The sequence below is a fragment of the Suricata suricatta genome, chromosome 6 (assembly GCF_006229205.1).
Source record: "Suricata suricatta isolate VVHF042 chromosome 6, meerkat_22Aug2017_6uvM2_HiC, whole genome shotgun sequence".
Classification (NCBI taxonomy): Eukaryota; Metazoa; Chordata; class Mammalia; order Carnivora; family Herpestidae; genus Suricata; species Suricata suricatta.
Genome location: NC_043705.1, coordinates 140,099,052 through 140,112,079, shown reverse-complemented (window position 1 = coordinate 140,112,079; position 13,028 = coordinate 140,099,052). Strand labels below are relative to the sequence as shown.

Genomic DNA, 13,028 nt, shown 5'->3' with positions numbered 1-13,028 from the left:
GGGTCGCCGAGGAGTGGGTCTAAACGGAAGCTCTGTGACCTGCGTGTGGCGGTGTGTGCGGCTGGCCGTGCTCGGCTTTGTGTGACCATTCACTCTGGACCGCGCCGTCTTGCCCTGGTTGAATTTTTGCATGCCGCCGAATCTCTGTGTGAGGACGCGTGGGTCATTTTCCTTTGTTGCAAAGTGTTTAGTCAGCTCAGCTGCTGCTCTAGCAAAATACTGGACAGCGCATGGCTTATCCCCAGCGGAACTCCTTCTCCCAGTCCTGGAGCCTGGACTTCTGCGAGCAGGGTGCCGGCGCGGGTGGGTCTGGTGGGGCGGGCTCCCGGGCTCGTGGATGGCCGGTCACCGCTGGCCCAACACCCCCGGGAGTCCCCCGGGATGTCTGTCTTTCTGACGCCAGACACGTATTGTTTTCCCACCGCGGTGCTCCACTGCTCTGACACCAGCGGCGTCTCCCGCACCCTAATGAATTCCGACACGGACTGTCCAGAGTTAGCCCAGACCCCACAGGTTTGGGCGCAGCCCCACAAGACTGCCCCCACTTTCAGATTCCAGTCTTCACCTAAGGGTCACCTTCTCACCAACTGGCTATAAAATTTCGGGGTCCCCCCTTCATGGTCGATAATTTGCTGGAATAACTCACAGAACTCAGGAAGGCAATTCCCTTACTATCCCTACTTTATCATAAGGGGTAAAGGCCAGAAAGGGCCAAATGGAAGAGGTGCTCAGGGCGGGGCGTGGGCAAGGGTGTAGAAACTGCATGCCCTTTCCCGGTGTGCCACCCACCCAGAAGCTCCCCACCCCCATCGTTCAGGAGTTTTCATGCGGCTTTCATTAAGTAGGCATGATTTGCTCTAGCCATGCAGTCGCTGATTACTGGTGATCACACTTAGCGTGCAGCCCTGCTCCCCTCCCCGGAGGTAGGGGTGGGTGGTGCAGAGCAGCGGCGAGATCTGACCTCCAGCTTGCATGGTGGTTGACCTTTCTAGAGACTGGCCCCCGTGTGGGAGCTACCAGCACCTGGCCCCTGACAGGAGTCATCTCATTCACCTATAAGAAACAGTCATTTCTAAGGGTTTTAGGCACCGTGCACCAGGAACTGGGGACAAAACCCAAATAATTTAATTTTTATTATGCAGCCCCCCCGCGGGTCTCCCTGTCTTTACTCTGGTGTCCCAGTGTGTTTGCACCCAGGAGCCGGACTGCAGGCTGGTACTTGGTCTTGGCATTTGCGCTGTGGCCTCTGGGGTTCTGATGCTTCCTTGACTTTCTCCCCTGGTTCACGCTGGTCCCCAGCCTCCTAGCTGGTGTTCCTTCCACGGCCCCTTCCCGCACCTCCTTCCTAACTTTGTCCGATGACTTCTTCCCAGGGAGCACCCCCCCCCCCCACCTTGGAGCATCCTACCTGCCACTGAGCCACATCCCCTCTGCACTCACAGCCTCTCTTACCCTCCACTACCTTCTCACACACTCCGTCATTGCGCATGTTAGGTCCAGGGTTTGCTGTTTTCCCTCCCAGTAGAAGGCAAGCCACAAAGGGCCGGGGTGTTTCCCGGGCGCTGTGCCTCCCTCCTGGTCAGCCCTCAGTAAACACTGCAGAACGAGAAAACAGCTGGCTTGTTCTAAACTGCCGCCCAGAACCGGGACTCGGGGTTCTCTATTCCCACCACGGCTCGCCCAGCCTGCCCCCTACCTCCGGGGGGACGGTGCATGCACGAGGGGGTCTGCAGGGGTGACTCACGGGCTCTGCCCCTCTGACCCGCTTCCCTCTTCACTTCTAGACCGGCCTTATTGTTGCCTGCTACCACGGCTTTGTGGACACTGTTGTGGTCTTAGCAGAGTGCCCCCACGTTGACGTCAACTGGCAGGACAGCGAGGGGAACACGGCCCTGATCACAGCCGCGCAGGCAGGTAAGACCCAGCCTTTCCTTCCTCCCGGAGCCGAGGCTGGGGGCCGCCACCCGGCGGTGGGGGTGGAGGGGGGCCCTGCACCTGAACTCAGCTCACCAGAGTATCGTAAACATGGAGATTGTTCAGAAATCTGTTCTACGACTAAGAGGTGCAAGAAACCGCTGATCGGTATCCGTACACATCCTCACTGGGTGTTCGGGAGGATGCCGACTTTACTTGTGCAGAGCTCGGGGTTGGGCACACCTCGCCCTGATGCTGCCCAAAGTCTTTGAACGTGACACTGCACCAGAGACCCACCCAGGTCCCCAGTGCTTGGAGATGGGGAGCCGGAAGATGCTGGTGCACTCGTTACTGAGAGAGCCACGAGTGCTAGTTACCGTGTCACATAGTGAGTGCTAGTTACTGTGTCAAATAGGCGTATTTACAAGGTCACCTGACACTCGCCTGTAGAGCGAAGAGAGGCCGGGGGCTCCCTGCGGAGAGCGAATCTGTGCTACAAGCAGAACTGTTAGGGAGACAGCCCCACGGGTGTGCATCCCACCAAGGGTCCTTGGGCCCAGGATGGTCATTGCCAGAAATGGCACTTCTGCCCACACTGCCAAGTGCCTGGGGCTGGCCTCTTCTAGGATTGTCTCGGGCATTTTTGCAGACGAATGCAAAGCGTGTGCCTCCCTTTGGAACCACGAATCATTGGTAACTGTGTGACCGAGTGGGTTTGTCACTTGACCCCTTTGAAAACTCGTGGCTTCCAGGAGTAATCTGTCTCCTCAGTTGGGCTGTCAGCTGCAAAAAAGCGGCTTCCTGCTGAGCTGGGAAGCTCATGGAAGGAATGTAGGACACCTCCCGTGTCCCTGGGAGCTGCTGAGTATCAGACGCGGGGGATGCAGTCCCGGGAGGCTGGCAGCGATGCCTCAAACCACGCGGCATGTTGGTTCTGGAAACGGAGCGTCTGCTGCCACCACCATAGAGTGACCTCTCCGTCCCATGGTTTGCATCACGAGTGCCTGGGTCAGAGCCAGCGTGGGTGACTGGTCCAGGGAAAGCCAGCACCTGGCGGTGTCATTCCCCATAGTGTAAGGAGAGGTAGCCTGCACACACTGCTTTTCTGTGGAGGCGGGCAGGCAGAGAAGTCCCCAAACGTAGGGGCCAGGCTGTGCAAACACATTCCCCTCACTGGGTTTCTGGGTGCGAGACTTTGCCCTCAGCTTTGTAAAGCCCAGGTCCACAGTGTCCTGAACCGCAAAAGGGTAAGAGGGTATCGTGAGGCGTTGGGTGATCCGGGGCTCCTCTTTCATTGCCCCCGCGCCCCCCCCCTCCTGGGCTGGAACCAGAGATGCCAAAGTCAAGGGCAGCTCTGCCCTCAGGGAATTCCCCAGCTCGGTAGGCATCTGACGGAGCCCTGATGGTGAGTGCGCAGGGTGCTGTGTGGGGAGAACACCTCCCCTGGCCTGGGGGTTCAGGACAGGGGTTGTGGAAGAGGGGGACCTGAACTGAGTGCCCAGGGACGCAGAGGGAGGCCGTTGCCGCTGAGGCATCCAGAGGCATGGGGCCGGGAGGGAGCCTGGCGCTTTGCAGGTAGCCTGCGTGGCAGTGCGGTTGAGCATGACTAGGAGAGATGGGAGGTGGCTCCGTGAGGAGATGGGGACCAGATCATTAAGGGTCTAGGCACCAGGTGAGGGAGTCCGTTTGTGTGCCCTAAGGCTGGGTATGTGCAGACAAGGGCCGACTCCTCCTTGTGGGTCCAGACGTGGTTTCAGAGGCAGAGGAGCAGGCGCTGCCTGGTAGAAAGTAGTGTGTGGTGTGGATGGTGGAGGGGAGGTGGCATCTGGGGTGGCCTCTGGCTTCAGGATGGGGATGACTAAGGCAAAGGGGCATACGGAAAGCAGGTGGAGAAGCATTGGCCCCATCTGGTGTGCAGGCCTTTGAGATGTGGGACATCTAAGTAAGAGGTCTCCACGCCAGGTGGATGGTCTGGAGCTCCAAGCTCCGGTGCCCACTGCAGGACAGATCGGGGCGCCAGGGGTGGGTGGAGAGAGGGGCACAGACTAGATGTGAACACTAGGAGAACGTGCAGTAGGAAGAGAGTTCCTTTCTTACTGATTTGCAAGAACTCTGTGTGTGTTAAGGATTTTGGTTGTGGTTTAATACCCGTGAGGCACCTTCTGAATTCTTGCCTTTTCAAAATGTTGTATTGGGGCGTCTGGGTGGCTCAGTCAGATAAGCATCTGACTTCGGCTCAGGTCATGATCTCACGGTTCGTGGGTTCGAGCCCCGTGTCAGTCTCTGTGCTGACAGCTCAGAGCCTGGAGCCTGCTTTGGATCCTGTGTCTCCCTCTCTCTCTGTCCCTCCCTTACTCATGTGTGCACTCTCTCTCTTTCTTCTCTCTCAAAAATAAACATTAATTTAAAAAAAAATTAAAAAGAAAATGTTTGTATTTTGTGTTCACATACAAGCAACAACTTGTGCTTTGCCTTTTTTTTTTTTTCCATTGAGTGTTCACGGGAATTAGTCCGAGTCCAGCCTCCATTTATGTCTTTCTTGATACCCTAATATTGCTGAGACTTGGAAATATCTTCCGCCTCATCCTTGGCATTGGAAACGCCCCCCGCCCCAACTATCATACATCTCAGCTCCCCTCTGTGCTTGTTTTGACATATATTGGGTGTATTTTTACGGTAGGAAACCCTTTCCTGTTAATCTCTTTGAAACACTCCCTGCCTTGTTTTGTTCTTTCTTCCCGAGATCCTTCTTAGGTGGAGAATAAGTCACCTGGTCCTGACATCACAGCTTTCTCTCACCGCCCCCCATCCTTTTACTCTTAAGTTCTGGGCAAATTCTGCATATTACTTGATTAATTTATTCTTATGCCATTCATCAGATTGCATTTACTTTATTCTGCCTGAGCATATGAAGGGTCAGTCTGTTGAGGCTTCTGTAACAAAAATCCCACATACTGGGGGTGGGGATTAAGCAACAGAAATATGTTTCTCATGGTTCTGGAAGCTGGGAGTCCAAGATCAAGGTGTCCGGGGATTTGGTTCCTGGTCAGGACTCTCTTCCTGGCTTCTTGCTCAGGGTGCCTTCTGGCTGTGTCCTCACTCAGCGGAGAGAGAGAGAGAGAGAGAGAGAGAGAGAGAGAGAGAGGTCTCCTGTGTCTCCTCTTAGTAATTTGTTGGTTGGTTGGTTGGTTTATTAACTTATTTTGAGAGAGAGAGAGAGAGAGAGAGAGAGAGAGAGAGAGGTCTCCTGTGTCTCCTCTTAGTAATTTGTTGGTTGGTTGGTTTATTAACTTATTTTGAGAGAGAGAGAGAGCAGGCATGGAGAGAGGCAGAGAGAGAGTCCCAAGCAGCTCTGTGTGCAGCACAGAGCCTGACGTGGGGCTCCATCCCGCGACCCTGGATCACGACCTGAGCCAAAATTAAGAGTCAGACACTCAACTGACTGAGCCACCCCAGTGCCCCACGGTGTCCCCTCTTAGAAGGACACCTGTCCAGTCAGATCAGGGCTCCACTTTTGTGACCACATTGAACATTAATTACTTTCACAAAGGCCCTGCCTCCACATATAGTCACACTGGGGCTTGGGGTTTTAACAGGAATTTGGGGGAGGGACACGAGCGTTCATTCTGTGACACCCATCCTCATGCAGGGACCGTGCTTCTCCTGAATCGATGTATTTGAAGTCGCAGGTGACTAGGCCCTCTCATGGGTAGAGAGGGGCCCACTGCGCGTGCCTCCCTGGCTCGGGCCGTGGCCCACGATGTAGACGGAGGAATTCGGGGCTACGTGCACCCACAGCAGGTTTTCCCGTCCCTGGTTCGTCCCTGTGGTTTCATTTCCAGCTGTGCGTGGTGGGGCAGCGGCCTGTGTTAGCTGAGGGCGAGTCCCCACCCTTGCGGGGTGGCTCTGCGCTGGGGCCACCAGGGACTTCCCCGGGTGATGGGAATGGCATTGGCGGGCTCGGTGCGCCCCCACAGCCCACCTTTGGTTCGGGCCCCGCCCTTCTCATTTGGGCCGCTGCCTGACTTGGTACAAGGCTGGTTCCTCCCTGCATCTCGCATCCATCCCCGCCTCCAGCGGTCCCTTTGTGGTTCCCGCAGCGCGCCTCCTTTGTCACCGTGGGAAGCAGGGAAGGGGGCAGGACTCCTGTGTTCACGCCCCCCACTCTGACCTCAGGAGAGCTGGTGGTCCCTGCTGGGGCCCCTCCTCCAGCTTGGGTCGGATCGCAGGTGGTGACGTCACTAGGGACATCTAACCACAGCTGGGATGTACCTGGTGATGCGGGCACGGAGGGCAGACCGGGAGCGGGCAGTGTCCGGCCGGGAGCAGGACTGGGTGGTCCGGGAGGGTGGCCGTCCCGGGGATCCTCTGCTTGGCACCGCGGGTGTCCTACTGCATTGCGTATAAAATATAACACAGTGTTTGGAATAAAACCACATAGGCAGCTCCAGTTCAACACAGAAAGCCAGTGAAGTTCAAGGTGAAAATCGCTCAGCTCCTCACCCCCAAGGGCTCCCTACTGTCTGGAGGTAACTGTTGTTAATTTGATGTGTGTGTGGCTTCTCTTCCATCTTCTTAAAAGATATGTATACCATTATAATCTATTTTCTTGTCTTGGTTTTTTAAAAAATGTTTATTAATTTGAGAGAGAAGGAGAGAGAATGAGCAGGGGAGGGGCAGAGAGAGAGGGAGAGAAAGAATCTCAAGCCGCCCCTCCCTGACAGCACAGAGACCGACACGGGGGCTCGATCTCACGGTTCCTGAGATCCTGACCTGAGCCCAAATCAAGAGTTGGATGCTCAGCTGAGCCACCCAGGGGCCGCTCTGTCCTTGTTTTTAAGTTTTCTCTTTCTACTGGTGTCCGTGGTCCTTAGGTTGTTTACTGATTTGCTCAAGCTGCGGAAGGCCAAAGACTCGGGCCCCACCCTCTTCTCTGCCAGGGGCCCCCTCCCTCCAGAGGGCTCTGCTCCCTGGGACACCCACCCCAGGCCTGCCTTACAACTGAATTGTTTCAAGAGCGGAAGAGGGAGGGTTTTTTTTTTTGCCATCTTAAAAAATCTGATTAAAAAGCATTTGTTTGTCTTAATTGCCTCAAAGGAGGGTGTGAGTATTCCCTGATCCGTATCTGAGGGTGGTGACTGGACCCCCTGGGCTGCCCCTCTCCCCTCCCCGTGAACACTGTGACCTTAGAGCACCGCAGGGTTCTCACCAGCAGCCCCGGGTGGGTAATCTGTGTTTTGATGCAGTTTTGGTTAGATCAAGGATTGCCTAGCTCTGCCCCCTGAGTTTCAGGTTCAAAAAGTCCAGGAAGGGGCCTGAGAGTGGGCATCCCACTAAGTTTCCAGCTGCCACCGCCCATGCTGCTGGTCTGGGGACCCCACGGGTCAGGGAGAGGGAGACACAGAATCTGCAGCAGGCTCCAGCCTCTGGGCTGTCGGCACAGAGCCTGCCGTGGGGCTCGAACCCGCAAACTACGAGATCATGCCCTAGATGCTTAGCTGAGCCCCCCAGATGCCCCAGAGCACGAGGTCTTGGAGGCTGTCACAGCGAGCAGTGGCCGGGGCATCTCTCTGTGGGCCTTCAAGCCCAGGGATGTCAGAGGGACACAGAGGCCTCATTAAAGTGAGCATAAAGGAAAGCTGCTCATGTCTGTCCCTGCTGTTCTAGGAAAGCAGCTGTCTAAGCTGCTGCTGGCACACGCCGTGTCCCATTTTAATCCAACTGCATGACCAGTTTTATTTATTTGGTGATTTCTTAATTCCAATAGATATCTAGTGATAGGTGCTTCCAGTAGAAGATCACCACACAAGTATTGTTTTTTTAAAAAAGGTCGCATTCCACTCTCTCACATTCTCTGTCTTGCAAATTGGCCAACCACCTACACTCCCAAACCTCACCCTCTCCCTTCCACACCCACACGCGTGTGCGTGCGCTTTTTATTTACATGCAGAGGATAATTCCGTAGACATGTTGGCTTTCATTGTTTTTGCTTTATAGATTCAGGAGACCGTTTCCCATCGCCCTGTGGACCCAGGATTCACGTTGGTCTTTCCGCGGCACCCTCCTGAGTGTGACTGTGTTCACACGTGTCCCCGTGTCCAGGAGCTATGAGGCAGTTCAGTCATCTGTGACTCATGCATTCTCTAGCGGATCCTCTTTTAAAACTAATATTTATTTAGCAATTAATTCACGTCCAAGGGCTCCCCCGTGAGCCAAAGCACACAAGATCCAGCCTCCCAAACCCTGAGTGAAGTGCACGCAGTTTCTAAATCAGCCTGTTACAGGCAGTGCTGTAGTGAAGTCGTTTATGTATGGGGTGCATTTCTTTTTCTTTAATTTTTTAAAAATGTTTACCCATTTTTGAGAGAGACAGAGACAGAATGCGAGTGGGTTAGGGGCAGAGAGAGAGGGACGCCCAGAATCCGAAGCAGGCTCCAGGCTCCGAGCTGTCAGCACAGAGCCCAACTCGGGGCTCGAACTCATAAGCCGCAAGATCATGACTTGAGCTGAAGTCACTCAACTGACTGAGCCCCCCAGGCGCCCCTGGGCACATTTCTTCTTCTTTTTAAATATATATATGAAATATACATATACACATTTTTTAATGCTTATTTAATTCTGAGAGAAAGCATGAGCAGGGGAGGGACGGGGAATGGGGCAGAGGATCTGAAACAGGCTCTCTGCACTGTCATCACAGAGCCCGAAGCGGGGCTTGAACTCAGGAACTGTGAGATCATGACCCGAGCGGAAGTCAGACGCTCATCGATGGAGCCCCCCAGGCGTCCCTGGGGGTGCGTTTCTGAAGAGGGTGTTTTGAGCCACAGGTGCTGTCAGATGGCTGAAGGAGGAAGTGTACAGGACGATCTGCAGAGGCGGGGTCAACGCTGGGGGCGGGACCCTGAGAGAGTGCCCAGGGCAGAGGGTTGCCCCTCCGTGCCTCCCTGTGAGACTCCGAAGCCTAAGCTGGCAGCCTGTGGGGTGGGGTGGGGTGGGGAGGGAGGCAGGGGTGAATATCCTGTTTCTCCCTCTGCCGCAACCCTTACTGAGTCACACCAGAGACCTCAGGGCGGAGAGTGGAGGTGCCCTTTCCCAAAGCTGGCCTCTGGGCCCAAAGGCAAGGACGGAAATAAATGCACTGGTGGATTCTTAGGACTCAATTGCTTGGTCAAAGGACACACGCACTTCCGGGCTGCTGCCAAGAGGCCTTTAGCCAAAAAAACCATAACAATCTATACTTTCCAGCAAGTTCCCAAGGCCATTCTTGCCAAGCCTGGAAGAGACCAGTCTTCAGTGTTCGCCAACCCCTGGATTGCGGTTTGCACTTGTGTTTCCCCGATTCTCGCTGCAGCCCAGGAGCTGTGAGGACATTTGTGGGTGCTGTTTACTGAGCACCCGGTGAAGCGGCCTCCACACGAAGAAGCTGCCTTCTCTTGAGACACCAGGAGTCTGAAGGCCACGGTCACGGGGTTGCTTCACTGAGCGTCTCCCCGAGGCCCAGAGGGGGAGCCAGCTTCTCAGAAGAGCTGTTGACCTTTTCCTCTTGATGCCAAGCCTGTAGCAGATGGAGGCTTCGGGAGGGAGGAGCAAGTCGCTGTCCGAGTCCTGCTCCCTAGGGCAGGGACACATGTCCAGATGCCGCCAGCAGGGTTTTGTTTCTGTCTCCCCGCCAGGGTTGTGTTCCGTGCCCCGTGCCAAAACAAGGCACTGGCCAGAGTGACAGAATGACCTCAGACGACTTGGTCTGGTCAGCATTGGCCCCAGCAGGATCTGTGTGGGTAAGGAAAACTTGAAGGCAACCGCATGTTTATATTATTGGATATCACAACTGCACCGAGCCCTGGGTGTCTTGGCTTTCTACTGCACTCACTCAGCATTCACGAGTGTTAATTAAGACACAGATACCTTGATCTGCCTGTTGAATGGTTTTCTAAAAAGTCTAACCTCTTCAGATACTTAATGCAGAACAAAAACCCCACTGGATTTGTGTTAGGCCTTTACAATGGAGAGAATGTATGAAAATAAATCCTCAAACAAGCCCTGACTCGCATTTAGCCAGCAACCTCAACCTCTATCCTGCCCCAACAAAAATAAAATATAAAGGAAGACGACCAGGGAAATGAGGAAGTCTCAGGAATGGAGGAAGGCGTTTCCTTTCTCCGTTTCTCATTCCTGTTTAACACGAGTGTGACAACGTGAGGAAGTAACGGGCATCGTTTTGAACTGGTGATGATGTGAAGTCGGTGGGGCATAAGTGACCTCTGGCATTCTTGAAACTTGTTCTCCCTTGAGCTTATTATTGCAGTTCTGAAGGAAATGCACTGAGAGCTGGCCTGACATTCTGTATGCTGCTCGCTGCGGGGGTAGAGTGGGAGTGAGGCCTGGGGATGGGTCCGTGTGTGTGTGTGTGTGTGTGTGTGTGTGTGTGCGCGCGCGTGTGCGCGTGCGGTGCCAGGCTGCCCGTGCAAGGCCTGGCTCATGAACTGGATTTGGGGAGGGCCCCCTTTGGTGGAGAACGCATGACTCCGCTCCAAGCCAGGAATAAATGCCTCTTCAGTTTATTTTGTTATCACCTTGTACAATCATGATTTTAATCTGACTTCATTCGGATTTTTCCTTTTAGTTTTTTGAAGTGGTTTCCTTTTTCTTGGTTTCTTGCATTTTGATGAAGAAATTAGAGCTTGGCAGGTTTCTGGGTTTTCCTAGCATTGCCCTGCCTTTTCCTGTAAACTCAGTTCTCTGAGCCCTTCTGTCTGGCGCGGCAGGGCCCCTCCCCGGGACAGTTCACCCTGCTGTTCGGCTGTTCAGTCGGACACCTGCCCACCTGCGGACCAAGAGGAAGCCTGTCAATGCTTCCCCGCACTCCCCTCTCAATATCTCCCTCCCCACACCGCACTTGGGGAGCTCCTATTGGCTCTTGCAGCTGTGGTTGGATGTAAGGTTTCCAAAGTCAACGGTTCCCTCTACTGGCCTGGTTTGGAAATGTGGGAAAGTACATTTCAAGTACCTGGAGTCAAACTTGTCGAATCAACTCAAATTCTGTAACGTTTTCCCATTTTCAGAGGAGCGCGGGTTTATTGTATATTTCCTTCCCTTGAATAAAGGAGCAAATAAGATTCTTAACCCCAAACTGGTATTCAATAAAACGTTGAGCTTATCAGCCATTAATACTTGTCATGTCCATGTAGTTCTTACACAACGTGGGCTCTAGCTTGATGATTCACCTTTCTGATAAGTGAATTTTTTCCAGGGGAGAGGCAGTAATCCTGAGCCACATCATTTACCGGATACGTATTTATTTTGCTGTCAGTTGGAAGTTTTGGAGGTCTGAGCACAGTCATGTAGTGGTGGTGGGAATCCACAGCCACACGGAATGTGGACCTGGAATATCATGATGGTGCCTACTTGAGGCTGGGAGGACCGGCAAAGAGCTTCCATCGTCAGGTAGCTGGGTAACAGAAGAAAAACACGTTTATAAATGTGTATACTTCATGTACACACAGTGGTACCCAGGGAAAAATGAGTAACTCAAAGAGGTGACTTAGAACTCCAGCTTCTGTGGGGTCTGCAACAAAGAACAACTATGTGGAGAAATGACAGGACAAAAAAAAGTAGTTTAAGGCTTCCAGGGATGGCACTCTCTGGGAAGTAGATAAAGACTAGAAAGTTTGTCATGTAGATTTCTGTGGAGCATCTCCCAGCTGATAGGATCAGCAGCTGCCCCAATGATTAACTTTTCTCTTCCTGATACAGAGGGAAGGAGGGACTCTTTTGGAAATTTGTGTCCTACTTTTAAGCAAATGGAAAAGGGCTGGGAGCATTCCTTGTGTCTGCCTTCAGTTCAAAATAATTAATGTCAAAGTAGCATATTTTGGGGTGGCATTTTCCACCATTCAGGGAGTGGGGCCACGTTAAAAGGAGCTAGGTGTTTATTTTATTTATTTTTAAAGTTTTTGTTTATTTATTTTGAGAGAGAAAGAGAGAGTGAGCAGGGAGGAGGAGAGAGAGAGGGAGGGAGAGAGAGAGAATCCCAAGCAGGCTCTACACTGTCAGCACGGAGCCTGATGCAGGGCTCGAATTCACAGAACCCTGAGGTCATAACCTGAGCTGAAATCAAGAGTCAGATGCTTAACATGCCCCCAAAGGAGCTAGATTTTCAAAGAGTTGTGAAGTAGAAGTGGAAACCATTAAGGGTTTTAAGTAGTAGTTTTCCTGATCAGAAGAATTTCTTCTTGGGGTTATCATATTGGTGGTGTGGAGAATTGATGGGAGGGCAGAAATGGAACCAAGGAGGACAGTTAGGAGAGGGGATGTAGCCCTTGGGCGTGTGATGGTATAGATCAGGGAGTAGTTATGGGGATTGAGAAACAAAATAGACTTGCAGTGTATTTGAGAGATGGGGTAGGCAGAATTGCATGATACTTTGGATGGGGGAAAAGTGAGGGGGGGCTGAAGACAAAGCCCAGATTTCTGGCTTGGACACCTCAGTGATTGGTGACGTTCAGCACTGAATAAGGAATGTGGGAGAGCGGAGCAGGTTTCGAAGAAACCTATTTGGGGCTTGATTTGTTTGTGGGACCCTCAAGATGAAATATCCATTGGACAGATATTTAGATAAGAAAGTCCGGAAGAGAGAGCTACAGATAAGCAGTCTGGGAGTTGTTGAGTGATCTCTGGATCCAGGAGAACGGGTAGGTCACCAAGGAAGAATGTATGGATAAGAGAAGGGCTTAGTCACGCATCTGAGGCACAGCTGCATTTCAGGAAGGAGAGAACAGAGAAGCTCATAAAGGAAATGGAGAAGCAGTGGTTGGAGAGACGGGAGGGAAATCAGAAGGGTGATTATCAGGATATCCATGGACAGAGTGTTTCAAAAGGGCAGAACAAGACAAGGGGTAAACACTGACGATGTCAAGAGGAAAACTGACCGATAGCCAGAGAGCCATTGGGTTCCCCTACAGTATGGTCACTGGGTCAGATGGAAGGCAATTCAGGAGGATTTGGGGAGTGTAAGTAGCAAGCGTGAGCGTTGATGACTCAGGAAGTTGAGCCGAACCTTCGGCGGTACCTGTCTCGTCCACCCCGACCAGCAGGGCGGAGCGTCCTCGTGGGTTCTT

The 13,028-nt window shown here is 53.0% G+C and overlaps 1 protein-coding gene across 1 annotated transcript in view; it reads left to right on the top strand.

The window, feature by feature from the left end:
- The first annotated feature begins 230 nt into the window (after positions 1 to 230).
- Positions 231 to 13,028, top strand: part of ANKRD33B (ankyrin repeat domain 33B) — a 35,551-nt gene continuing 22,753 nt past the window's right edge. The window contains exons 1-3 of the mRNA XM_029941287.1: positions 231 to 303; positions 404 to 513; positions 1,785 to 1,914. Of these exons, the coding sequence (XP_029797147.1) occupies positions 231 to 303; positions 404 to 513; positions 1,785 to 1,914 (313 nt within the window). The remainder of the gene's footprint in view (positions 304 to 403; positions 514 to 1,784; positions 1,915 to 13,028) is intronic.